At 37.8% G+C, this 26,445-nt stretch overlaps 2 protein-coding genes across 5 annotated transcripts in view; both read right to left on the reverse strand.

Annotated features, from left to right (window-relative positions):
- Nucleotides 1-211: 211 nt before the first annotated feature.
- On the reverse strand, nt 212-10,832 carry LOC110980115 (uncharacterized). 3 transcript variants are annotated; one of them, XM_022236466.2, is made up of 6 exons: nt 10,698-10,832; nt 5,665-5,885; nt 4,908-5,069; nt 3,539-3,737; nt 2,921-3,116; nt 212-2,253 (listed from the first exon to the last, which is right to left on the reverse strand). In XM_022236466.2, exons 2-6 carry the CDS (start codon nt 5,851-5,853, stop codon nt 2,061-2,063), a joined length of 939 nt encoding a protein of 312 aa, XP_022092158.1. In that variant the 5' UTR covers nt 5,854-5,885; nt 10,698-10,832; the 3' UTR covers nt 212-2,060. The 3 variants fall into 3 exon arrangements, with proteins under 3 accessions (XP_022092158.1, XP_022092156.1, XP_022092157.1); XM_022236464.2 differs by having other exon boundaries at nt 10,593-10,797; XM_022236465.2 differs by lacking the exon at nt 10,698-10,832 and adding an exon at nt 6,579-6,883.
- A 426-nt stretch (nt 10,833-11,258) lies between these two features.
- The window catches only part of LOC110980125 (beta-1-syntrophin-like), a 31,293-nt gene continuing 16,106 nt past the window's right edge, over nt 11,259-26,445 (reverse strand). Inside the window, exons 2-6 of one of the 2 annotated variants that reach the window (XM_022236481.2) lie at nt 23,400-23,806; nt 22,832-22,974; nt 19,026-19,225; nt 17,895-18,097; nt 11,259-17,290 (exon numbers count right to left, since the gene is read on the reverse strand). In XM_022236481.2, coding sequence (XP_022092173.1) covers nt 17,198-17,290; nt 17,895-18,097; nt 19,026-19,225; nt 22,832-22,974; nt 23,400-23,806 — 1,046 coding nt within the window. In that variant the 3' untranslated portion in view covers nt 11,259-17,197. Of the gene's footprint in view, nt 17,291-17,894; nt 18,098-19,025; nt 19,226-22,831; nt 22,975-23,381; nt 23,807-26,445 lie in introns of both variants that reach the window. The other variant, XM_022236480.2, reaches the window with a different exon arrangement.

A 26,445-nucleotide genomic window follows, 5' to 3' on the forward strand; every position in this document is an offset into this window, starting at 1 on the left:
CACTCTTTACATTTCAACTTTTTGCTAGCTGTTTTCAGCTTTAATTTTAAATGGCTACTCACACCTACATGTAATTAAAAAAGTACAAAAATGAAAATCGTCTGTTTACCAATTTATCAATGGATCCAAACTATTTTTGGTAAAAATAGGACCAGGAATATAAACGTACTCTGTATAATCACTCAGAGAAGAGACTTTATAGGCAGTTGGGTTGGATTCAAATGCATTTGACATTTGCTTTTATTTTGGCATACATGTGTTAAAGATACAAATAGGTACATTTCTGCTAAATAGTATACAAACATTGCAAAAAGCCTATTGCCTAAACCCCATGCAACACCTGCTGCAAAGAACAAGGACCCTTTGAATCCAATTTTGAAACCAACTTTGTTCACAATATGGCTAATATACTCTATGTACGTGTAACTGTATCAAGACTTGCTTTAAAAACAATTCAGTATTCCATTTCTCCTTTTTTGGCTGAAGCTGTAAAAAAAATGAGTAAAGTATGATTCAAATCCCCAAAACTGTCATCTCATGTTTGTTGATATCACACTAGGAATTCAAACATATACAGTCAAACACACAGAGCAGCTCTGATAATACAAAATCATGTTTACAAGGACAAATGTTAGGTCCTAAATCTTTTTCTTTATCTCTGATAATACAAGGTACCTGCTTGAAGGACCTTGCTATAACGCTGTTTCACCGTATCAAACATTTTTTAAAAGTTGCTGAAGCAATCAATACCAAAACTCGCTTTTCAGTACATGTATGTGTTTATGTAACAACACATCTATACGGTGGCAGTAAGGGTTATTCAGAAAGAAATCATCATTTTTCTTGGACATCCCAACAATCTTTGACCAACTATCACCCAAGAGGCTAGTGACTCTTTTTACAGGGACATCACTCTAGCCTATTTTCATGTGCTGACTTGATACAATGACCTTCTGTACAAAAATGGAATAAATACAGTATTAAACACAATGGCTCAGTTTTAAGAAAATGCTTAATGACAAGTCACTGCTCAGCTCGTTTTTGTGTCAAGTAAAAAACAAGTCAACAGCAGTGTAAATCAATTTACCAGCTAACTTTTCGTTAGCAGACAAGGCCTAATTCAATAGAGCTGCTCAGCAGAAAATACTGCCTATTAAATTGCTCATGTGCTTAGCAAATGTCAGCTGGGAACCAGCTTCAAGAAATATGCAGTGTATGACATATTGATTGGTGACTTGTTTTCTAAGCAACCAAGTTATATGTTTAGCAGAATTCTGTGTTTGGCAGGTCTATTAAATTGGTCCTTGTTTTTACTAAGTCAAAAGTAAAGTTCTTAGGATATTCTGTGGAACTGACCATAGCTCATCAATACATGTACCAAACATAAGAGTTGAACTGGACAACATGCATCGATGGTAGACATGTCAGTGTTACAATATCATGATTGCTTGGAGTCAACGTGAGGGAATGCCATGGACAAGACCAAGTGAAAGTCATAGGGAGAAAGCAGCCCAACTCAGAATAGAACGGATAAACAGCCTTAAAACCGATAACAACGATGCAGATAACGGTTGCAGAATTTTAAATACTGCATTAATAGAATTCACATCTCATGAATGACTATCTGAAAAGCAAGGAAAGCAAATGCTTCTTTGTGAAGTTTGTACAGATTTGCATAAAAAAGCCACCTAAGAATTAAGGTACATGTACTTAATGAACAGGCACATGTACATATACACACCAACATAACCATGCGTACACTGCAAAATATATAAACTTGGAATGGAAGTAAGCTTATGCACAAACCATGTCACATTTGTGAAGCAAATAGGCTCAAAGCTACATGTACTGACCAAATCACTACCTGCGTGCTATGAAATTCTGCTATTAGTGGATTCTCTTACAGGATTGACAGCTTGTATTTCTGGGTCCTCCAAATTACTCTTTTTCCAATGGTGTGTTGGCATTCAATTTCCAAAATGGCAATGGATTTATCAACTGTTTAGGGGTGATCATTGCGGTAGCAGTCAAATGAGTTTAGCGAGGTCTTTGAACAAGACTTATCTCCTGACGATATGTGTTCCTTCAGTGGCTTCACTTTCCTTTATTTGGTCTTCATTAAGCTTGCTGTTGTAAAATGGAAACTCACAAAGAAACAGGCACTTGACAATAGACGGGAGTGATCGGTACAGACTGGTTGGAAAGAAGATGATGGGACTGGTCTGCTTCTTGTATTCCTTGTAATCTGCCCGACTGGATTCGCAAAGAGAAATACTTGATTGATTAAAGGTGCCCTTACAGGAACTCTTAAATGAGGTTGATATTCTGTAAAGAATGTTTCATGAAAACAAGTTCCCCCAAGCTTTCCTTTATTCTCAACCTTGTTCAGTATTTGGCAAGTACCTGACAAAATCCAGCAAAATTTAACAACATTTGAAATTTGTATCCGAGCACCTAAAACTGAATTAATTCAACTGCTTCAACTGATTCAATGCTCTTTTTATTTCAATAACATGTAACAGAAATTCCCCACTGTGGTATCTTGCACTTATCAACATGCAAAGAAGACAAAATTCAAAATCCAAAACGCTTAAATCCAAAACTGTTCAAAAAGTCTAGAAATGTTTACAAAAGTTCAATTAAACATTCCAGAAATAGAAATAGGAGTAACTGGGCTGGAGAAATAATACAAATCAACAATAATACGGAAAAATAAGATAAAAAGGCAACTTGTCCCTTCCAAGATCAGTAGTGTTTGAGTTGATATTATCCTGTGTAATGCTCATAGGAAACAGAAAGAATGCTAGCTAGTCTATAGTTGAAATTATCATGACAATACCTGTTGACACTTGGGGAAAGGGAGAAGGAAGGGGCGGCAATGGTGGACTGGAAGAGTGTAGAATGAACTGTTAGGACTCACCTCCCGTAGCGATCATCAGATTTCTGCTCCAACATAGGCACACCACTGACAAACAGCAAGATACAGATGATGAAGATTGGACTAATGACAACCACCCACTCACAATGCATGACGACACCACAACTCATGAGGAATATACCCAGCCATAAGATGATCTCACCCAGGTAGTTAGGATGACGAGACCAATACCACAAGCCTGCCATGAAAGTAACGAACCCAAATGACCATGAATAATACTCCAGGTAATCTTGTTCATTCTTGCATCAAAGTTTAAAACTCCAACTATCTATCTCAGAGCAACCATGATAGAATTTTCTTTGACTGCCAGCAAAAATAAGGAGGAATTAAAGGATCGTATGTGGAAAGCCTCTGTCTGTCTAATGACAGAAATACGTATTACGGAATGAAATTATTATCAAGAATTGCATAAACAGAGTCCCAATTGTGAATGCTGTGTGCTGCAGTAATTCTACCTGATGGATTTGTTACTGAAATTGTTTCAGTGGGTTTTTGGAATTTTTTCCCTCTTTTGAAGCTACAAGTTCCACATGGCATGACCATCCTAAGACTTTGAGTTTTTGCGTCCCTTTCCAGTCAACCTCTGCTATCATTTCTTACCAACGTTGCACCATTTGCCCTTATTCTCTGCCTTGTTTCGGAAGTTAAACTTCTGCTGGTCAGCTACTGTTTCAATGACCAGCCCGAAGACAAAGAAGATGATACCAATGATGTCAAGAGCTCCCAATTCACTGCGAAATGCTGTTTTGACTGCATTTATGAAGATAACAGGCAGACTAACGGAGAAGACCCACAATGCCTGTGTAAACAATGAAAACTCACAGATGTAAAGACCATAATTCCAATGATGTATTCTTAACGTATGTCTTACTCATTACTACTTCTTTCTGGCTTGGATGCTGTTGATATGTTCTGGATTCAATACCTAGCCATTTTCACTCCACATGATGCAGAGCGTTCTCAATATTTAAACAAACCTTGCTACATTTGTTACTCTGCAAGTTGGGGCTTAAACTGTGACAACCAATCTGTATTTGAACTGGGGTAATAAGAGGTAGTTGACAGAAACACAGTCGAGTGTTTCCTTGCCTGTCTTAGCACACCCACTCAACTGATCATTCTAGATATTTAGTTACTGATAGACTTTTGATACAGATTTCTCTAAACATTCATGAATCCCAAATCAAACAATTCATTTAAATTACCAAAGCACAAACATGCACCACACATTTAACTTTGCAACAAATAATGCCCATGTAAAATGACAAGGACTGGGATTTTTATATTGACTAAAATTATCATCCACTTGCTGCCGAGTGGTTTAAAAAATGCAGTGCACACAAACGGGACATTTTCAAGATTTTCAGTTTAAAAATTCTTCAAAAATTCATCATTTCAGTTAATGGACGTTTACACCCACACGAATGACTGTCTGGTGGCTACTCTAACCTGACAGACAAAATATACTGACGCCCGAATAGTTTAGCCAGGCCTGCAGCCTTGTAAAAAGAGCCAAGATTGTATGGTGTTATGTAACTTTCTTTTGTTGACGAACCTGGCATAGTGCACTGCTGACCTCTTTTCAACTTGAATAGGGGCCAGATTAGCGTGCAGGGGTATGTGTGGCTCATCCCTGCGGTGGTGGAGCGCTTTTGTCCGAGCGGTAATCCGCTCGTGCTAAATCACCAAAACCGTGGTATACTGTTTCAAAACATGGCTGGATTATCTCCACTATTGAGAGTGAATAAATGTCGGTAATGCCCAGCAGCCTGGTCTTTTGTTCCGAGTACGGTCTTTTGTTACAAGGCCCAGTTCCCTATGATTTCAGAGACTCCGGCCACGCGTATAAAGCATCCATGTCTGGTACCGGGGACCCCGGTGGCAAGTGGTTATACCAATCAATTCACATTGTTCATTCCAATTTCAAACAGAATGGCAATAACATTCCAACTAGTATGTTCTTTCTCACCTGGAAAAACCAGAAGCCAGCAAATTTCAGGATGTTTCCTCGGATATCATCAAAGCGTTTATCCTCACCAATTTTGACGATGCGATACAGAAGATAACCAGATAAACGAATACCCCAGAGGCAAACCAAGATGGTCACAGCAATCTGCCTGGCTGTATAGGTCTGGGATGAGGGATAGATGGTGGTTATGAAAATGCAATGCTAAAGACTAAAATGTTAATGGATGCAGGAAATATGGGTTATGTGTATGTAAGAGAGTGACATGCAGGTGTTGAATTGTAGGTCAAAATAGCAAAATCTGTCAATCCCATTTGCTTGAACAGTATGTGTCTCAAATCCTGTTTTTCTTGCGAATTTGGACACTTACAGAATATGTCCATGTAGATCATGTAATCGGGATGAGTTTGCGAAGTTCTGAAGAGACTTGAGAAGGAACTCAACATTTCTGACCACATGCTGGTACATGTATTTACTCTCATCATGTCAAGTTTGAAAACCGTCAAATATCTGGTGGACATGCAATACAGGAACTTAAAGCAACAACATGTTAACATGCTTAGCTCCATTGTGTCTTCAAGGCTAGGCAAACTGTTTTGTTTGTGTCTTTGTTACATGTGGGTAAGTATGTTTTCAATTCTTCCTATGGGCTGCTTTTTGAAGTAAAGAAAATAGATGTAGCAGTGTTTCAACTTTCTACATTGACTTTTCTCCCTATGATATTTGGTGGTGATGGCACATGGCCTACAAATCAACTCACCTGTGAAATGAAAAAAGTAAGCAATGCCAGGACTACGAAGTTACTTCCGCCTGCAAAATCGGTGACTTTGTCAAATTTGCACGTTGCTGCGATGATGAAAAATATGGTCTGCATCACCACGGTAACGATGGCACAGATTGCCAGGTTGTACTCATCAATAACATATGAGTATGTGTATATGGACACCATTCTGGCTTGTTGGTTACATTAATCTGTTCGATCTGTAGAATGGAATTTAAATCAAAAATTCAAATCAAACTCAAAAAACTTGGTTTAGTTGAACATGTCTCTCTTTCTCTTCAGCAACATGAACTTCATCCTGTCATTGGTGTATTGACAATCAGAAAACCACAACAAAAGACAGACTTGATTTCAAAAACTTCAATTCTCTACAGAACATCAACTTTATAAAACCTCCATCAGTTTTAAGTCTTGGCGACAGAAGAGGCAAAAACATGCACTCTGCTTGTCATCAAATGGTACAGTACATGCTCATATTCATATTGTGTGTATCCATGCTGATAGCCTGTGACATGTACATGTGCATGTCTGTCGACATGGTTGAAGAGTACAGAGTGTGAGCAGACAAAAGCACTACCCACGTACAATACCAGTTTATTTGTTCCACACTAAATTGTGTATAGAGCCAGCATTTTATTTTGGACAGACCAATTTGGTACATGCACACTGTGGATATGTGCATGAACAGTACCGTACCTGACCTTGATCCACATACATACATGTACAACATTGGTGGCTTTCTGCTATGCCAACATGCACTTTGCACAAACAATGGGACAAAATTTCATTGTAAACATATAAACCTATAGGCCCTACACCATACGCACCTGTACCATGTAAACTATTCATGCAATTTGTATGAAGGCAAAGAGATAAATTTACATGTACAGTACCTGTTTTCTGTTTTGCTGACTTGATTGCAGACAGCTCAGTACACGTAAGAATGAATAATTTCCTGGTTTAATTTCCCAGAAGCTGGTGTAATCTGGTTTATTTGGTTGATATTTCCTTCTGGACTGTACTCAGTCATGGACATGATTGAACTATGCGTAAAACCTCAACCCCAGAGGTCGTAAGTAAAGTACTATGAAAATGAACATGAGCTAGGTGGGGTTGTATTATGTAGTGTCTATGGTATGTTTGTGATTGGCACCGTTCCACGTTCCATGTACTAGTAAATGTGTAGCATTATGGACATGTTACCAGTCTTATGTTGTTTGTCCTGCTGGTTCCTTTATACATGTACTTGTGTAACATTAATTCATATAAACTACCAGTAACTTATTGTGTACATGAAATATTTGGCATTATTGGAAATGTAATTTCTACTATTAGTACTTTTTGTATTTGTTTTATTTGACAATCTCTCCAAGGATATCTTACAAAGTATAAACACCAATAACAAATCAAGATAGAAAAAACCTGACAAATCCAATATACATGTATCCAAGGATTGTTGAGGCATTTTGCTATGCCTTTTCTCTACACTTTTGCTACTGGTATGATTTGGGTGACATTATTTTTGTACAACACCTGCAAAAATCCCTGTCATCTGATTGGTGGATTGTTGATCAGATGGCACATAATGCACGCAGTGTGCAACAAATTTATAACTACATGTATGAGTTAGAAACGAATAATAAAAACCTCTGGATAGATTGCATTGCAGCTTCTAGTTGCGCAAGTTACTTTTATGGCAAATTGACGAGCGATAAAGCTCCGCCATTTACAATTCTACAAAATAATTATAAGAACTTGTTTTTGTAAGTAATGCTGATACTGCCAACATAAGGAAACAGATAAAATGCTGCCAAATGATTACACGAGCTTAGAACATCATGTTGAAAACTTAACAGATTCTTAACTGGACATCTTCCAGTTGGACTCAGTTAAATGTAATTGATCCAGCTGTACTCAGCAAATCAGATGAGGAGGATTTATACAGGTGTTGTATAAAAGAAATAATGAACTGTTTTGTATTCATACGATGGTAATGATAATTGCATAAGGCGACACATAAAACGGTCTACTCAAGTCGGCTTCTCCTCATTGAATAGACCGTTTCATCAGTCACCTCATGCAATTACTGGTATTCATACAATTGCACTCATAAACATTTATTATTTATATACTGAAATGAAGGCTAATCTAATAGCTTGGATATGACATGCATGTACCACTTGGCTTTTTAGGGGCTGTACTTTTTAAAATTCAAGTGTTTATATTTTGGAGGTTATCTTAACCAACCTTTCTTTGACCTATATCTCACAAATTATCAATTGAAAATAGAAAAAAATGAAGCTATTTGGGAACAGTCACATGTGTACGTGCGATAGTGTGTCCTATCAGCACAGCCATATGCTGACTCAAGCACATGCTTTGTTTCTGAAAGACCTTGGCCTTTTGAAAGACCGAACTGGCTTATTTTATGGGTTAAGTTTTAAAAAGTTTCTCATACAGGCCAATCATCACACAAAGTACTTTTCCAGAGTGAAAAATACCATTGAATTGTAGAATGAACCCTGTGGGCCTATCTTGTAATAAGCAAGCTCACAGTCGCTGTGACATTTGCCTGGTTACAGTTACACCATAAACCTGGAGGAGAAATATACAATGGACTGCCAATTCCAGTGGGCGCACGTCGATCTTGCATCAACTGGGAAGTGCCGAAGTTACTGGCACAGACAACTTCTGTTTTGCTGTTTTCCAGATGTTAAATTGTGCATGCAGCACAAGGCGTAACACAAAAATACTCAAAATGGCATAAATTCCAGGAAATAATTGTGCAGTTGCTGGAAGCAGCGCCTAAAGACACAAATAGGGAGTTGAGATTTTATGCTATACCGAATATCATTACACACTTGTAAGCTGTCTTTCTCATCCATTCATGCCCATTTTGCTATTTTATCCACAAAAAACATGAAAAATAAAGAATTCCAAGGCAAAATTAAGAGCGCAGCGACACGTGACAGTTGCAATCGTTAACTGCATGTTAACACCTATTGAAAGGTCAACCAGAAGTTTCCTGTGCCAGCAACTCCGGCCAACGGAACATGTATACATGCAATGCACGGGGCGCCCGCAGGAGTTGGCAGTCCACTGTATTTTTCTCCTCCCGGTCTATGGTTACACATACATGTAGCAACAGGACAGCTTCAATTTTATGCATTTAATTTTTATAACTGTTTACAAACCTTGGAGAGACAAATTTCCTTAAACTTGGAGACATGCTACCAGATTCAGTGTGCACATCGCATTATGAGCTTAGCCTTGTTACAAGTCAAATTTAGTTTTCATTTCTTTACAAGATGTACAGGTGCTTCAACCTACGGAATTCAGTTATTTTTAAAGACTTAAGGCCTCCTATGTGACAAAATGTTAAAATCTTAAATTCAAATTCTTTGTAAAACAAAGGTGTTTGATAGAAAGGTGATGGGGGAGTGTTGAGACTGTCAGCAAATTGACAGCCTACATCTACATCTAACGAGGTCTAGACCTTTTACCCATAGCAAGTGCACAAAGACACACTCACAAAAGCCAGAGCTGTAGCTCTGAAGCCCATTTCACACAAGACCTCAGCATACTTGCCAAACAATGAAGATTCTTCAACAATTTGAAGGGAAAGATGCTAGGGTGCAGACAGAGCAACCAAACGGGGGAGGGGTTGGGAAGCTTCCAGAGTAGGAAATATTTGTCATTTTGTGAGTAAATTTAGGACATTTTGTGGAGCATAATGCAAGAACAGTTTTCAGATTAGGTAATAATGTCAAAATGTTTCTTTACGTGGAACTTGAGAGACACAGGTATGAGTTGAATACAAAAATTATCAAAAGCAGTACATGTAGCTTGGTCAGGAACACCAAAATCTATGAAAGTAACTATCCAGTTGTGTTCAGAATTACAGAAATACTGGGCACAATCTGTCATTTCCTGTTTTCCAGATTTATTTCAGTAAAACGCATGAAAAATTGGACAAAAAGTACACATGTAGGCCTACCTGTCCACACTGTCAGTCACCATACAGTGCTAAGAACATCTAAAACAGAAAACCGGATCTTTTCTCCCCAGTAGTGCATGAAGACTTCCTAATCAAAGTCTTAACACTGAAGGTGAGTCAAAGCATTTACACAGTTCCGAACACAAGTGAAAAATTTTGCTGGTCCAAACTGATCTTGGTCATGTTGGTAGGGGTATTAAAAGTAAAATCTTTTTGGATGCACATGTACATATGTTTTTGAATACTAAATACTCTTCTGCTGCTGCCAACACACAAAAAGGGTTTGAAATTGGATCATTTACAACAGAACATAGGTAGGCCTATTGATATGTATGCAAACTCATATGAAAAAAAATGAGGAGTGGTGTAGAATGGAAAAGTTAAGCACAATCTTCAACCTTGAACAAGTTCATTGTATTCCATCCTGAGTTGATTTGCCTTTGAATAACATCCATTCAGATGAATTAAAATTACCAACTCAGGATGAGTACAACAAATTTTCACATAGTTGAAGATTGTCCTTATTAACACTCCACAGTGCATGTTTATTAGCCGTGTCTTAAAACAAATGTCAAAAATGAATACATTTTCCTACCTCTATGGACATGATGGAGGCCATGCTCCATGGTAGTAGTACTGTAGGCTAACATGGAATTGGTACCTTTTAATCCTAATAATACACACAATGTATTACAAAAGTGTTCACATACCAAGCTGCATGACCATTTCTTTTGCTTTTTGTCTTGAACTTGAACATGTTGAAAAGAAACTGGGAAACCTTACCTATGATCTTATCACGCTAACAATGGCAAAGTTTGTACAACACAACTCAATAGACAATAGGCCTGATGAACCCTTTTTAAATGCATACGGATGGGCCTGATTAGGCCTCTGGGAAGGAAATACTTGCCATTAATATTTTGCTTTTCCTACTTGCAGACGTCTTCCTAGTTCCTAGGTAGAGGTATTTATTTTTTACTTCAATACTTCATGTACCAGTCAGAAGTCTTGTTACCTGCAACGATGACTTGGTATGATTTGTCAGAAATCAGTGGTTGCAAAACAGATATGGAGACAGGCCATGGCCTAAATAACGTGTACAGATCGTAACTGTGCAGTCCTAGTCTAGGGACCAGACTGATTGAAGCGCACCAAAGCTAAGAAGACGGTCAAGGTTGAAGAAGCCGCATAATATATGAGGCACGTGGTATACCACGTGCTGTTGTTTACACGATTTCATAATCAAGATCAACATACCACGCCCACAATACAGGCCGCGTTCATGAAGAAAGCGCTGGAAACTTGCCGCATAATGGGTAATTTTTCATAGTGACTTGATAGGCATTCATTAGCTACACGCAAGCGAGCTGTTTCCCCTCACGAAAACTTGTTATCCAAACTGTACCAGATTTTACAGATAAGATCTGCTCGGTTCTCATCACAAACACCCCGCAAATAAGGAAGGGACTCATGGGGGTGGGGGGGTCTTGGTACAAGCACACTTAAACATGGTCCATAACTGATTATCCCACTAGCACTTTTGATAAAAGACACAAAATGCAAAGCATATACACCATTGTGTTTGTCATCAACCAATAAACATTTTAATTTTAAACCTTAAAATGTGGATAAGTAACTTGCACATCAAATTAATAAATGATACCACCTAACAAACAGAAATTAAAATCAGCTATTAATTAGATTTTAAAAAGCAGCATGCAAACCAATGAAAGTAGACAGATACATTTGAAATTATGGGTGTTAAAAATATTTAACTCTGCTACAACTCTGACAGCCTCGGGGTAATGATACTATGGCCTATGCAGTGTTGGGCAAAGAGTGATGTTTCAGAATTTCTCAAAGAATAAATTCGATTTTATGGCATCTCCAGCCAAAACGCATTTTACACATTCTTGATATTCAAAGAAATGTTGGTTTATCCATTCTTCTGGTCAATTAGAATATATCTTCATTTAATGTGGAGAGTTACATCAAATGTTCCACAGTTATATGTAGTAAGTAAACATATGCCTTTAGAAAGACAAAATACTGACATGCTAGATTAGATACTGGGTCCATTTATGACAAAAATATTTACATAATTATTAGTTTATTAATGAGAATGATTTACAATTGGTTTGTTCCCTTTAACATTTTGATTTGGTTAGAAACTGTAAAAATGTTTCAACCAAATACACCTGCCAAATCTAGGCAAAAGGTTCCGTTGTCAAGATGTTCTGAGAAGTCACAAAAATCTGATCCAATTTGGCGTAGCTGACAATGCTACTGAGTGAATGTATGTGTTAAGCCAACATCAACTGGCAACAAGCCAACGCAATGCATACCTGAGCTACCAACCCCTATTTTTATTCCTTTGCTTTGCACAATGCTGTATTTGACAGTTCTAAACAGGGAACTCATAGCCTACTTTCAGCTGAATTTCATACATTCATCCCTCCCTAATTCTGGATGACAAGTTCTCCACTGAGACAATTTTTTCCAGTTGAGGCAACAGATGCTGCAAAATCTCATTATGCAAACATTATGATGACTTTTGATAGGGGGTGGGGCTTTGGTTCAAAATGATTAAACAAGTGTTTCTAAAAACAGAATGAAAAAGTTCAGGCTCGAAACACCAAACCCTTTCCAAGAGCTATCCCGAGTACCAATTTCAAACTGTTCTATACAATCTACATTTACATCTGCTGCAAGCCTTTTCTTGTCAGCTGTGCCTCTTTTTTCAAACATCATTTTATCATTTTAAGGTTGGTGAAAATAAAGTTTTCATTATTTTGTGGCATTTCTGAAAGGATTTTCAAGTTTAATCTGAACACATTTACAGTTTACTACACATACTATTTGCCCATTTATTTGAAAATGGTTTTTATAAGATCAGTAAAAATATATGTTATTTTCAGGGCAGTTACAATTCAATAGTAATATAATACAATTGAGATTTTTATTTCATTGTGTGGATATACACCTAAGCAAGTGTTTTGTTAAAATATAACTGTATAGATCTGCTCAAGTAAATGCTTTATCAGTGAATATCTACCAACTGTTTATAAATATTGAGGGATTGTTGAAAGAAATGTGAAGAGAATTAAACAGCATGAATACAATACGATAACTGCACTTTTCAAAGATTGTTTAAACCACATTGCAAACATTAAGAAAAATGCTGGTTGAACTGAAACATGAAATAACATCAATAATGACTATGTTAATAAATAGAATTTAATGCATGCTTCTTATATATGTACAGAAAATAGAGCTGGTTATAGAAGCACACTGTAGGTTTGCACAAGTTACATGTATCAACAAAAATCACGAGCTTTATCCACTCATGTTAAGAACACAACCAACAGGTTTCATCAGATTTGTTTTGTGACTGGAACCCTGCAATCATTGCTTTATTCACTGAATTTAAGACCTGTCATCCAGTTATGATATAACACCGACAGGTGATACAGGTCTTGGGTGGAAAAACAATCCTGGTCCATTGAGCTGTCAATTTAAAAAGAAAAAAAAATAAGAGGAAAATGACAAATTCTATTAGGTTTCTATGCATTTGTAAAGGGTTCTCTGAGAAAGTCAAAGTTAAGAATAATTTCAAAATATCTGTGTCGACGCATGGAGGTGTGCAATTAATCACAAATCAAGGTGTGAAGTAATTTATTCAGAGCAGAAATGGCTATTTTCATATCAAATTTGCCGTCTCACACCTTTTTTTCCTGTGAGAGGCACAATGTCCCAATCCAATCTGAGCAAGTTTGACCATGGTTTAACCGAGGGCACCTTGTCAACTAGCAGCAACAGCCAAGCATGGTTAGTGTACAATCTTTTATGATAATCCAAGTATGTAGAGTGTACAATAAATGCATCAAGCTGCTGGAGAGGGTCACACTCTTTGATTTCTTACAGAAGTATTCCCAAAATCTTCAGAATGTAAGACATCATCTAAACACCACATCAGTTATACTGGAGTCATAGATGCTCTTTGAATTACTTGCTAACCCTCTTCAATGTCACAGTGTAACAAAAACCAGGTACATGTACAAGATTAGACGCCTTTTCTAGCCATGTTTTAAACTTGTGTCTAGGGCTAAGTCTAGGTCTACACCATTTAATACATGGGGATGTAGCCATAGCTCCGTGAGCCCATTTCAGACAATGTCGCACTTCATTTCTGTTCACAAATAAACAGATGTGAGCATTTATTGTGAACCAGCCCAAATGTTGTTTGGTTGCCTTCATGGTTAAACTATATAGCGCCCTCTTGGGTTCTACATGGCTCTAAAGTGTCAGCCTTACCATGCTACATGTATGTAGACCCAATATTTAATCTTGGTAATGACTTTCATACGATAAATAAATACAAATTCCTTCTATTTCCTTCATCCATTAACACAAGAGTGTTTGATAGATAGCACAGTAAGGCTCACCATTCATGACAATATTACAGAATACCATAGCAACAAATAATACAATATAAGTGGATTTAAAACAGTGTTTAAATCTCAATAAAATGAAAACAATTGCAATTTGTTACGTAAGAATGTGACAAAATTCTTGAAAAAAGATCATTTTGTAAATATATAAATTAGTAATTAAAATTAACAGTAATTACAATGATCTCATTTAATGTTAAGTACAAGTTGAACAAAATACAAAACTATTTTCAATTATTTACCCATTCCAGATGTTAATTGAGGTTGCTAATGGCCATGTGGACCATTCACTTTTTACGTTGGTATCTTCATCAACTTAAGATCTATCACCTTTGTTAAATCAAGAATCTTGTTCATCAAACAGAGTAAGTACTAAACTCTGAATGGTCCCCTGGAAAAGCTCACATCATCTCAAATGCATGTATGCTATCTACAATACTGACAATGTTACAGACTGAATAGCAATACACAGACAACAAAAAATTGGATGTACTAAAAATGCAAAGTTATCATGTGAGGTAGCAGAAGATTTGGATAACTTTCCAATCAAATTCTGATCCTAGAGCCAACTTGACATCTGCATGCACTTATTGAGGAATATTTCAATATGTTTTGTACTTTGAGCCAATGAGGGGTCATTTGTGCTAATTTATATCATGTTCATTTGTAAATGTGTTCAGTATTTAAACACGCACAAGTTCGAAATAAAAGGTGAACTTGGTCAACCAAGACTTTGTGTTCAAAATCTGTTTCAGACATTATTTTTTTGGGGGGGAGGCAAATTGGGGATATAGAGACAAAATTGATTATTTGGAATCAAGGTCATCAGAAGGAAAGTTATTTTTAAATTAGTCATGCACAGCCACTTATAACACTCAGCAATGCCTAATTTGCATAGATCTTTCCTAAATTTAAATAGGGAATCTATTCAATGATCTCAATTTAAGGATTGAATTTAAGCAACAGTATGAAGCAGTTATGGAAAAAGTATCAAAATATGGCAAGACAATGATTTAATAGTTTAAGTCCAGTTCATACTTGACATTAAAGAGAAATATGGGACAAATTTGACAATAAATTAAACTGGTCATGAAATGTTCAAATCTGAAGTACCTCAGACAGTTTACTTTATAACTCAGACAGTCCAGAATCCTCCAACAAGTAGACAATTCAGGACGGTTAAATCTTACTGGTTGCCAGCCTATTACATAAAGAGAATTAGTATTTGTTTGACATGCTCCCTGTCTTTTAAAAATGAATGTTAACCACCTGCTGCCGAGTGGTTTGAAAAATGCAGTGCACATAATCGGACTTTTTCAAGATTTTCAGTTTTCAAAATTCTTCAAAAATTCTTCATTTCAATTAACGGGCATTTACACCCACACGAACTACTGTCGGGTGGCCACTTTAGTCTGTCAGACAAATCTATTGAGGCCCAGGCCTGCAGCCTTGCAAAAAGAGCCCAGATTGTGCAGTGTTATGTAAATTTCTTTTGTTCACGAACCTGGCACAGTGCGCTGCTGACCTCTTTTCAATAGGGGCCAGATTAGCGTGCAGTGGTGCTTTGTGGCTCATCACTGGAGGAGCACTTTTGTCCCTGGTGGTAATCCGCTCGCACTAAATGCCCCAAACTGTGGATACTGTTTCAAAACAAGGCTGCATTATTTCCACTATTGAGAGTGAAAAAATGTTGGTAATGTCCAGCAGCCTGGCCTTTTATTCCGAGTACGGTCTTTTGTTACAAGGCCCAGTTCCCTTTGTCCAATTTTGGAGACCCCGGCCACGCGTATAAACAAACGGTGCCAAACAGCCTCCCCGGCAGGAAGTGGTTAAAATGACCAGTCAATCACAGGAGTGAACAGAGACAACAGATCAGTTCATTGAATAGTTTGTGACTTAGATGACTTTAGGAATGACTTGTGATGAACAAATTGCGTTAATCACAATTTACGGTACAGTCATGTTTTGCTATACCACAGAAGAAAGGGCATAGTGACAGCAAGCATTCCTCCATAGAGAAAAGGCCACGGCAAAGTCATATCATCACACTTCTGTCCACTTTGTGATCACAAAAGAATTTAACTGCAGATTTCAGCCAACTCTGAGAATTGAACTGCAAATTTTGTTCGAGAAACAGGTTGCCAATTGCTGTGCATTATTATATGCATGATGTATGACCTGACCTTTACCAATTCTCATGCAATCTTAAATGTTATGTCTCACAGTAAACACACAATCTTTCTTTTAAAAACCTAAAATTTACAAAAAAAGTTCTTTTGGTACAATCACGTTAGCAAATGGCTGAGTTTTCTTGTATAAATTTGAGAGTTGTTTTCCATCATTTACATTTGAGTTGACATAAACCTGGTAAATGATGACCAAAATAACCTTCACTCACGGATTTCTAAGTCAGTCAGATTACTACAATGCTGTACAAGGTCTGAATCCAACTATTCAAATACAACTGATTCTGGTCTCTGCAGGAACAATAGGTAAACACTAGCAGGTACTCTCCCAATACAAAGTAGCTATTCACACAGTAACAGTCTCCTCACCCAGGTCATTACAGAATTAAGGGGGCAATTTCTTGTGTTAAGAAAGTTGACATCGAGTTGTAGAGACAAAAAATTGTCCCTTTAACCTTTTTGGTCTCCACAACATCCAAGGTTTTCAGAAGTGTAGTCCACACAGCTACCATACTGTATGGAACACCTAAGTGTTTGCATGTACTTGAAATGTATTTTCCTAACCCTAACAATCTTATATGATGGATCCTTTTTGTTACAGGCCACAACAAAACTCCGAGTCAGCAGGAGATATTCCAGAAGTCAGTGCAACAGTCCCAGAGTGAAGTATTTTGCAGAATTCAAGGATGCGCAGGCAAACCCCAAAAAGAGCGACTTCCCAGACATCTCATGATGAACATCACTTTCAGCTATCCCATAAATCCCTTCTCCATTTGTGCACCCTATGTGATTGACCCATGACCTCAAAGATACATCCCACAATCCTGTGCAAAGCTCCCACACCATGGCATGTATCCCAGGATGCAGTGTGTAGCACATCATGCAAAGAGTCCCATGCGTGTGACTTTGGCACTGAGGAAGGTGTGTAGGATAAAGACGATGGGCTTTGGACAGGTGTGGAGGTCTAACTCCTAGACGAAGAGGTAACAAATCAAAATACGGATAAGAAAATGTAAAGTACAATACAAGGATGCTATCCTTACATGTACAGTATGGAACCTGTTCATTTATTTTCTCCCAGAAATTGTGAGAGCTACAGCTGTGTCATACTTGAATTAAAACACTGATGTTGCTTAAAACACACCAGCAAAATAACCTCAGTCCAGTTTTCTTTCCTGGTGAATTTGGTAAATTGAAATAACGAGCCCTAAATGAAAAGAAATGAATTTGGTATTCCAATTAGATGAGGTCATTCAGGATGAAAGCAAACGATGCCTAGCCAGCTTCAGTGTGTGAGATTCAATGTATGGCCAAACTGATTGGGCAAATCTTGCACATAATATGACCTACTAATTTATACTTCATTGTGTACAAGCTTGGAACACCAAATTGAATTGAGATGACTGATTAAAAGTGCATCACTTTAGCTTTCTCTACTTCATTTAATATTTGAATTTGAAATGCTTGTCAATTCCGTACTTTAAAATCAATAGCATTTTTAGTCTTTTTTTTCCTGGATTTTGGAGAAAATCCACATATTTCCTCCAACTTTGGCTGACAGTCATCTGCACTTACAAATTCGCCCTCTCCTGCTCCAAAATCAAGCCACAAAAGTCTTTTGCCATCATCAGACGAGTAGCGGAGCTTCTCATAAGGGTAGGACCAGCACAGCTCAGTTTTACTACTATTGTTCTGGCCCTCCTGAGGATTGGCAGTAAGCGTGAATCCATTCTCGTAATGGATAGTGAGTTTGGTCTCTTTGCCTTGCCATGTGACAGCTAATGAATTGTGGGGAAAAGAAGAGACTTTTAACGACATCTGCATTTTAAGAAGCAATTTAGCCGTACTCTGGATTAACTTCAAAGGTACATTCAATCGTTTGTCATTTGTGCATTGGGGAACGTTTCATAATTACAAAGGGGGGTATTTACTGCTGTACCACTGTATTTTTGCGGTACCATCATTAAGCCCTTTCAGGTAACTAGTGCGGTGCCACTAAAAAAACAGCGATACCGCAGTAAATACCGCCTTCAACAATTATGAAATGCTCCCTTATGTTCCTTTGAAGCTACAAAATTACTGAAATCTTAAGAAGGGTGCCAAAGAACAAATCTGATGAAGTTTCAGCTGAAAACTATTCTGACTAAAAAACAACATTCCAGGATTTGGACTTCAGATCAAAAGTTGCTGAGTCGTGCTTTGAATTACGCCTGCATTCAGCACCTAGGATACATTCTCACGTTCAATCAAATGGATAACTGAAAATGGACTGTAAAGTTCAGTACAATCAAGCAATTCAAAATCTATTTCCCAACACTTTAAACAGACAAATTTTACTTCACTCATACACGTACACAATAAAAAGAACATGTTTCAGATCCCATCTTGTACATCTTTTTATCAAGATGTATTATTCACAAACATTCTTTTGCTGTCAGAAATCTTATGCAGTGTTTGAGTTTCAGTTTGGAAACTTACACATACTCATTGTCCATCAAAGCTGTACCTTAAATAAGCTGACATTAAAGGACCTGAAATTTCAATTTTGAATGCATTACAAGGACACTTTTAAAGGGAAATAAGTCTGTCTGAAAGTTACAGTAGGCCAGCAATTCCTAAATTACACGCCTCCATTTGTCACGTCAAATTGGCTAATCCCTCTCCTCTCCCTCCAAAAAAAATATGACGAAGTGATTGTTAACTTACGACAAACAATTTCTTTGACCAGCACAGCTGCATTGTGGGATCCCTGAACAAGATATCGTGTCCAGGCCCCTAGGTCCCTTCTCGTGTCTACCCTGAAGAGATGTGCCTCAATTCCATTTCGAGTTCCTGTTCGTGTGCCAAAGGTCAGCTCTACCTGATGACGTGGACCAAGACCTTTAGGGCTCCCTGAGTACAAGAGTCTAAATCACAGACAAATCAAAATCCAATCAAAATCAGTCAATCAATGCAAGAAAAACTTGTGACCAAGACTCACAACAGGTGTCATTCAAATATGGCACCGAATATGAGAAACTTCAGACTCAACTGGGACTGAATTCATAAAAGTAATCTATCTGGTCCATGCACGACCCATGAGGGCGCTGTTGTCCACTCAAACCAGAATTGTGTATTGAGAGAGTAGCACCTGCCGCTGATACTGGAAACAAAATGACTGTTCATTATGTGTAAAGTAGAGCGTGCAGTTATTGTATACCAACTGTCTGTGTGCACTGGTGCATACGCATGCCAGTTTGTTAACCAACAATGGTGATACTTATCTCGCAACTCTACACGGATATACGCCTCTACTCAGACGAGCAACATACAGTAAAAAAAATCCTTGGGTCTTTGCTCTTTCTTTTAATGTAAATTTAAATATCAATACACCTCATACCAGTATTTCCAACATTTTGAAACAAATATTGCAAATGCCGGTATCAAGGGAAAAATTTCAAAAACTGCTTATCTCCAAGAGTGACAGAACAATAATCAACATGAGATAAGCTTCCAAACATAAGAAGATTCCATGAAAATAGTAAAAAGACAAAATGCAGGGAAAGACGATGAAGAATTATTATTCAACAAGGAGCTCAGGTAACTCCAAGCTCCCTAAAAAATCTCCTCTCTCAACAGCTAGAGCTGTAAAGAGAATAACAAAGCTGACATACTGATGACAAACGATGCCATTGCATCGGATTATTAAACATCTTCAAATTTCTGCCACACTTTGTTTTTGGAATGCCAAACATGAAAACAATGTCTTCATTTTTGTTGGAGTTCCAGGACATTTGGGGTTTTTTTGCACTCCAGAAAAATTATTATAGTTGTTGAAAACTTAAGCAAGCTAAGACACATGGTAACTGTTGATGGATTCTGTGGGCTATGCTGATAAAGGACAACCTAAAAATGGTTAGGGTTAAATGGAGCTTAGACTTAGTTGAACATTAATAAAATGGCTAGGATTAATTGGAGCTTAGACTTAGTTGAACATTAATAAAATGGCTAGGATTAATTGGAGCTTAGACTTAGTTGAACAATTGCTTACATACATGTACATAAGGTAAATCATGGTTCAATCAATGCAAATATTCAACACTTATAATAAAGCATAATGCATTTCAAGTCTCTTTCTACGGTGATTCTCCAAAGTAGTCCCTGCAAAATGGACTTTGTTTTCCAGCACATATGTTGCAAAATGACAGATAAAAACCATCTTCCTTTAGCATGTGAAATGAATCAATTAAAAATACTGCTATCTATCAGTCTACTGACTTCCTGTCCACAGACAACTGATTAGTAAACCAACGGATCTGTATAAATGGTGAGACCTCAGGTAGACAACATGTATCAGACCGGGGGGCACACACCACTTCAAGATTCAATCGAAGTACATACATGTATCTGGTACATAAAGTAAAGATACATTTCCATGTATGTTCCATTCTGATCACAGCCTGTAATCATGAGGAACTATTGCTTATTGCACATCACCTTGGTACCGGAGTAAATCTTAAAAAGAAACTTTGAATATCTGTAGAAGTAGGTGTATTTTGTTTGTTCAACCTGCATGCTTACTGGATAACACAACAAGAATAATAATAATACAGTGTACTGCTGTGCTAATCAAAGATGATTTTGGGTTAATATGTTCAACATTCAGGCCTTAAGTAACTAGAAAAATAAACTTTATACCGGTATATGTTTGAAAAACAGCAAGAAGTAGAATATCAGACTGATACCCTTCATGAACTGAACACAAGCTCAACTCAATTTCAGTTTAAAGCTATTTTGTTATTTTTCTTCCATTTTCCTCCATTTTCTACAGTAGACTGGAATCTATTTTGACAAGACGAGGACAAAATGAAACAGGAACTACGTGTATAAATGGCAACGCTGATGTACATGTCCATGTACTTAGCCAACTTCAAATGATTCAAATGCAGTTTCTAAACATACTGAACAGCTTTGTGCTCTGGTTTCCCTCTACTCTTACATTCTGTTTCTTTCTACTCCTGATGGGAATTGAATTTGTTCCCTTGGAAAAGAAGGTTTCACTGATTCCAACAGATCACATTTCTGACACACAGCTTGGGCATCAAAGAATTCCCACACAATGAGCATTGAGTCTTTAAGGGGATCCATTTCAACTTACTAGGGGAACATGGGTATTGTAAGCTGGCCAATCTGTCAGTAACAGACAGTAAAGAATGTAGGCCAGCTTGGCACTCAGTGTATCAATCAGGGTTCTGATGATTATCACACACATGCTCAGAACACTCCACTTCACACAAGAATTGCAGCAGTTTTTCTGGCGGAGATGTCATCCATTCAAGATATACCAATCAACAAGGATGCTTACACCATGCTTGAAATCTTTCGTAATTCTAATGGCAACGATTTTGGCATGTTGCCTATTTTAGTTTTTGATCAGCGTGAATGTACAAACATCGTACACGGCACAAGGGCACGAGGACAGAGTAATACTTTGATTGGTTGTTCATCAGTGCTATGTTTTTACTTGAATAAAAATGGCTCCAAATTTTGTAGCAAAAATGTTTAATAATGGGTGGAGTGTTTGTACCAGTTGTGATTTTGGGGGAACACAGATGCATTTGAAAATGCTTTCCCCACCATATATATGATCAACGGATAGATGTATGCAACTGTCACAATTTTTTTCCACAAAAATAATGGTAATCCAAATGACCTGTTCAAGTCTGGCCATCAAACTCCCCTTGAAGATTGGGCAATATGCTTGATTATATCTGAATGCTCCAGGCATAGAATATAAAATCAACGAATGCATGTGGCTTTATCCTATCATCACCATAGGCTTTCTTTGCTAATCAATCAGATAAGAGTAAACCTGTCCCTGCTCAGTGACAGACCGAGTCTAATCTTCAGAATGCTGGGACCGAGACATGATAGTCCTGATGAAACAAAACAAATTCATTTCTAAATAATAATGGAGAGATCTTGAGGAGATCTTGTCGTAAGATTTAAGGACACGGAAGGTTGATTTCTGTCATTCTACCATGCAACAATACAAATGATGCATAATTCATGAATAAACTCTATTTGTCAACAGCCATTTGTCCCATGAAAGCACTCAGTAACTTTTTTCCTGACATGTGAGCATGGTGCATCATGTGGATCAGGTTTGTCAAATCCTATTTCTTGAATGAAAATTATACATCAGATCTCTCTGGCTTTCCTGTCTCAACTCCAACAGAATTTCCTTGTTCTCTCAAAAGACTCTCAGCTGCATTTGTAGTTTTATAGAGGTTAAGATTCATCTCTTAGGGTCCTTAGCTCATACAATAAATATTAAAATACTTCACTCATTCTTGCTTTGATTTTTAAAGACACGTTATCTCTTCCTGTTGTTTTGGCATTTTTATTCCACTTCACTGGGGCTACAAAGAAGACAAAGAGTTTGAAGCAGCACACAGTTCTTGCGTCAAATTTCTCTGCAGTTCTGAAAAGGTATTGTTTCAGGAGACCTCTACCCTAAGTTTTATTTATACCTTGTTGCAAGAAGTCCATGGACCAGAAATGCCTTTCCCCATTCCTCTCTAGTGAAAGGGACGCTATCATACATCAGGATGTCTTTGTCTGTTATGGCGACGAAGACTGGTTTCCATGCCGACCCGCCTGAGTCCGTATTTGTCTGTGAAGTGTACAGGAAAGTGTGAACCTTCACTAATTCAATAAGATTAACTTCTATTTATCAAAGTCCACTTTGAAGAGTTAAAGTTCAAAATGTGGGATAATTCAGAAAAGTTCCTGAAACAGATATCCATGAATATCAGGGTTGAAAGCGGAAAGAAATTATTGTACACCACTCACTGCACATTCACACATCCTAGCTTCGCTTTATTTAGATCAGAAACCATGAAAACTAGCCCAATCTACAGCTTCATATACTTGGTTTTAGGAAATTTTCAAATAATAGAAAAAACTATTCCCTGTCCCTCATGTTTAATGCCTCCCTTACAATCTTAATATCCTGTCCATGGGCCAGTAGATGTTAATGTACAGCAATTAGGATTGTTTTTCACTGTGTCTCATATTTACCAGTTCTTTGACTAGTACCTGCTCACATAACCAACCCATGTGTTTGATCTCACGGCTACCAGGCGTGGCTCTCAGGATGTCATTGGCCTCTGCAATAGCCTGGATGGTTAGCAATGAAACATTAGCCTGTAAGGCGCTGAACCACTCTCCGGCACTGGTGGCATCTTTGCAGCGCAGGATGCAGGAGCTACGACCATCTGGGGAATGTAGCTCAATGGTCCGTCGCTCTGGATCATTGACAGTCAGGTTGGAAGTGACATAGCAGAGTTTGAGCGGGATGGTGCGCATCTCGGTGAAGTTGTTACGAGTAGCTTGTGGGTTGGCACCAGGCTCCTTGATGACATATGGGGAGGGTGTGTCCCACCCCACTTCACCAATGACGGTACTACGACGGAAGTAGGGTGTCACCTCCCTCAAATATTTCACTGCCAAAAACAGTCAAAATAAACATGTTGAAGTAAAAGTACTATTAAATGGTAAAGCACTTCTGCAATCCCTAACTTCACATTGTACATGTACATGTACCACAACTTACATGTATACATGCCTCCTGCCTTGAAAATCAATATTTTTGTGAAATAACAAATTGAAATGCTCTAAAACATTTCAATCTAGTTTATAAATGAACTATCTTCCTTGGGTAGTTAATTTCCATTCAACAGGCAGATAGGCGATTTAGAATAGTGCTGCCCTGTAGGAATGTAACTTTGCCACAGCAAAGGTACAAGTAAGGTACACATGTACAGTACATGTATGGTATATACAATGTATGTACATGTACATGTTCGGTATATACAATGTATGCATATGTACATGTACGGTATATACAATGTACATGCATGTATATGTTCATGTACCAAACCATAGTAACGTTTTTGACAGCATGTACATGTACCCTGGTGTACCATTACAATATTCATAATTTATCACTTCTAGAGCAGAGTGGCATCCAGTGCAGACAATAGTCATAAATATCCAATACCACACCAGGCGCATTACAATGTACATGCAACATCACACTTTGAAACTAATTTTGCATTTATAGTAACTCCTACTTTTCTATCAGTTATCCTCATCCCTTGTTTCCATGGAATCCTTCTCATGATGGATGGCATAAAGCTGTACATGATGAGGTAATGGGATGACAGAACACCATTTGTTCCATTCAAATTATCTCTGCTGTACTGTATGACTAATTATATTGGCCAAGCTACACAGTCTTTACTTTTATATTCCCAGAATCATGGCTTATGCTGCCCATGGTAGCCAGGCTAGGTTGGAATTCAATAACTCAATCATATTTCAGAAGAGGGCAATACATGTGCATCACCCCCTTTGCATATTACACACAGAGGCACAGTGTTACTGATTGCTTACAGAGACTCAGTAGAAATACACCTGCATGCCAGGTTGATGAGGCTATTTTAAGATCAAATATCATGGAGTGTGTTGTATAATTAAATACTGTACAGTGCCTGCAGGCCCACATGTACCGGTAAGGGAAATGCCATGCAAATGTCAGTTTAATTTTTTTTCCTGGTCTATTTATTCATCCAATCCATCCTACCGACACTGTCTGTACTTAAGCCCTGCTTACTCTCAGGTCCCTTCTTATAATTGGGAAGAGACAAAAATACTACATTTCAGCAAGCAGAGGAGGGGATACAGCCAGTAGACAGTCGAGGTGTAATATTAAGCAATTGGGTACATTTACAGTTTAGGTCATGTTGACCTCTTCCCACAATGCAGTGCACACTTCCACTGATTTCGTGGTAATGAGCACAACTCAAGACTACTACTGATCCTGTATCTTTCAATAAATTGGACATGTATGTTCTTGATTTAGGAGGAATAATCTGGAATATCACCTGTGGAGTTACATGCAAAGCTTTCTGAAGCCATACGACTTCACTACATTCCTGTTTCTTCAGTGTATCACGATTGATTGATAAAAAGTACGGTCAGGGAGACAGTGGGTTTTTCTTCTTCCTGGGTGTTGATTGATCGATGGAGACTCACGCTTGATTTCCCAACTCCTGACTCACTGCTCTATCTTTTACAATGATCAACAATTATCTTCAATGTCATTCACAAACTTGGTGCTCTGAGGCATCATGGCTTTGGTATTGGTGCCTGAAAGAGTCATTCAAACGTTTGGGTATGAAATGTACGGTATGCACCTCAAGTTTGTATTCGTTGTTTATTGTTTGACGAACTGTTTTACAAGTTTAGGCGTAATAATGCAACTGAACTGATGCATAATGCATACACAGGTAGAAGTAATTTGCACTGCACATACCAGTATTTAGCACAGTACATGTATTTGCTGTGGAAGCTTGACATATGTAGCTATCAATATATGTACATGTAGCACACACAGAGTTTCAGGCTCAATGATGATAATAGCTTTCACAAACAATTCTAAATAATACTGGGCAGTGACACTGAAAGTTGCAGAAACATCAGAATTATCAGATTTAAGAAGACAAGTGAACATTCCCCTGGTTTAAAAAGGATCATATCTGAGAGATCATATCACAAAACCTCAAGTCCAGTGTACAATGATTGGTATTTGACACTGAATGCAATGACAACTCAACTCAGATGAAAATCTCAGTCTCTATAGTCGGACGAGGCTACCTGTAATTACCTCATGATTATCACCTCAGTACTGGCTCCCAGGTGACATTGCCTGTCTTCTTATTTTCTGCTTTGTTTAACATGCCAAACCATTTTTGCACTCTTGATACAGATGAGACCAACCAATTCAAATAGAAAATCTCTAGGCACCTGGGGGCCCAGAAAGAAATCAATTTTTTAAGTCAGTCATGTTTCAGTGAACCCTTAGGGATGAGAGAATGAATTTGGCATATAATCTCAAAAGATAGCCACATGGCTGATTTATACAAACATGAAGAAAATGGATCAAATAGAACAACCTGCACATTTTGTTCAAGATTTCCGGTCAATGTCTTGAATGTGCTGTACACGTACATGGGTAGTGCTGTGAAGTTGAATGAGGATGATAGTCTCCTATATATATGTATTATGAGGTCACTCTGTC

This window comes from Acanthaster planci, linkage group LG06, assembly GCF_054643075.1.
Source record: "Acanthaster planci isolate LZ-2023a linkage group LG06, COTS_SCS, whole genome shotgun sequence".
Taxonomy (NCBI): Eukaryota; Metazoa; Echinodermata; class Asteroidea; order Valvatida; family Acanthasteridae; genus Acanthaster; species Acanthaster planci.

Coding starts and splice junctions, on each gene's coding strand:
- LOC110980115 (XM_022236466.2), bottom strand. CDS start 5,853: ATGGTGTCCATATACACATACTCATATGTTATTGATGAGTACAACCTG. Junction 3,738..4,907: donor CTGGCTTCTGGTTTTTCCAG/GTGAGAAAGAAC, acceptor TTGTTTACACAG/GCATTGTGGGTCTTCTCCGT. Junction 3,117..3,538: donor GGGCAAATGGTGCAACGTTG/GTAAGAAATGAT, acceptor CTTTCATGGCAG/GCTTGTGGTATTGGTCTCGT.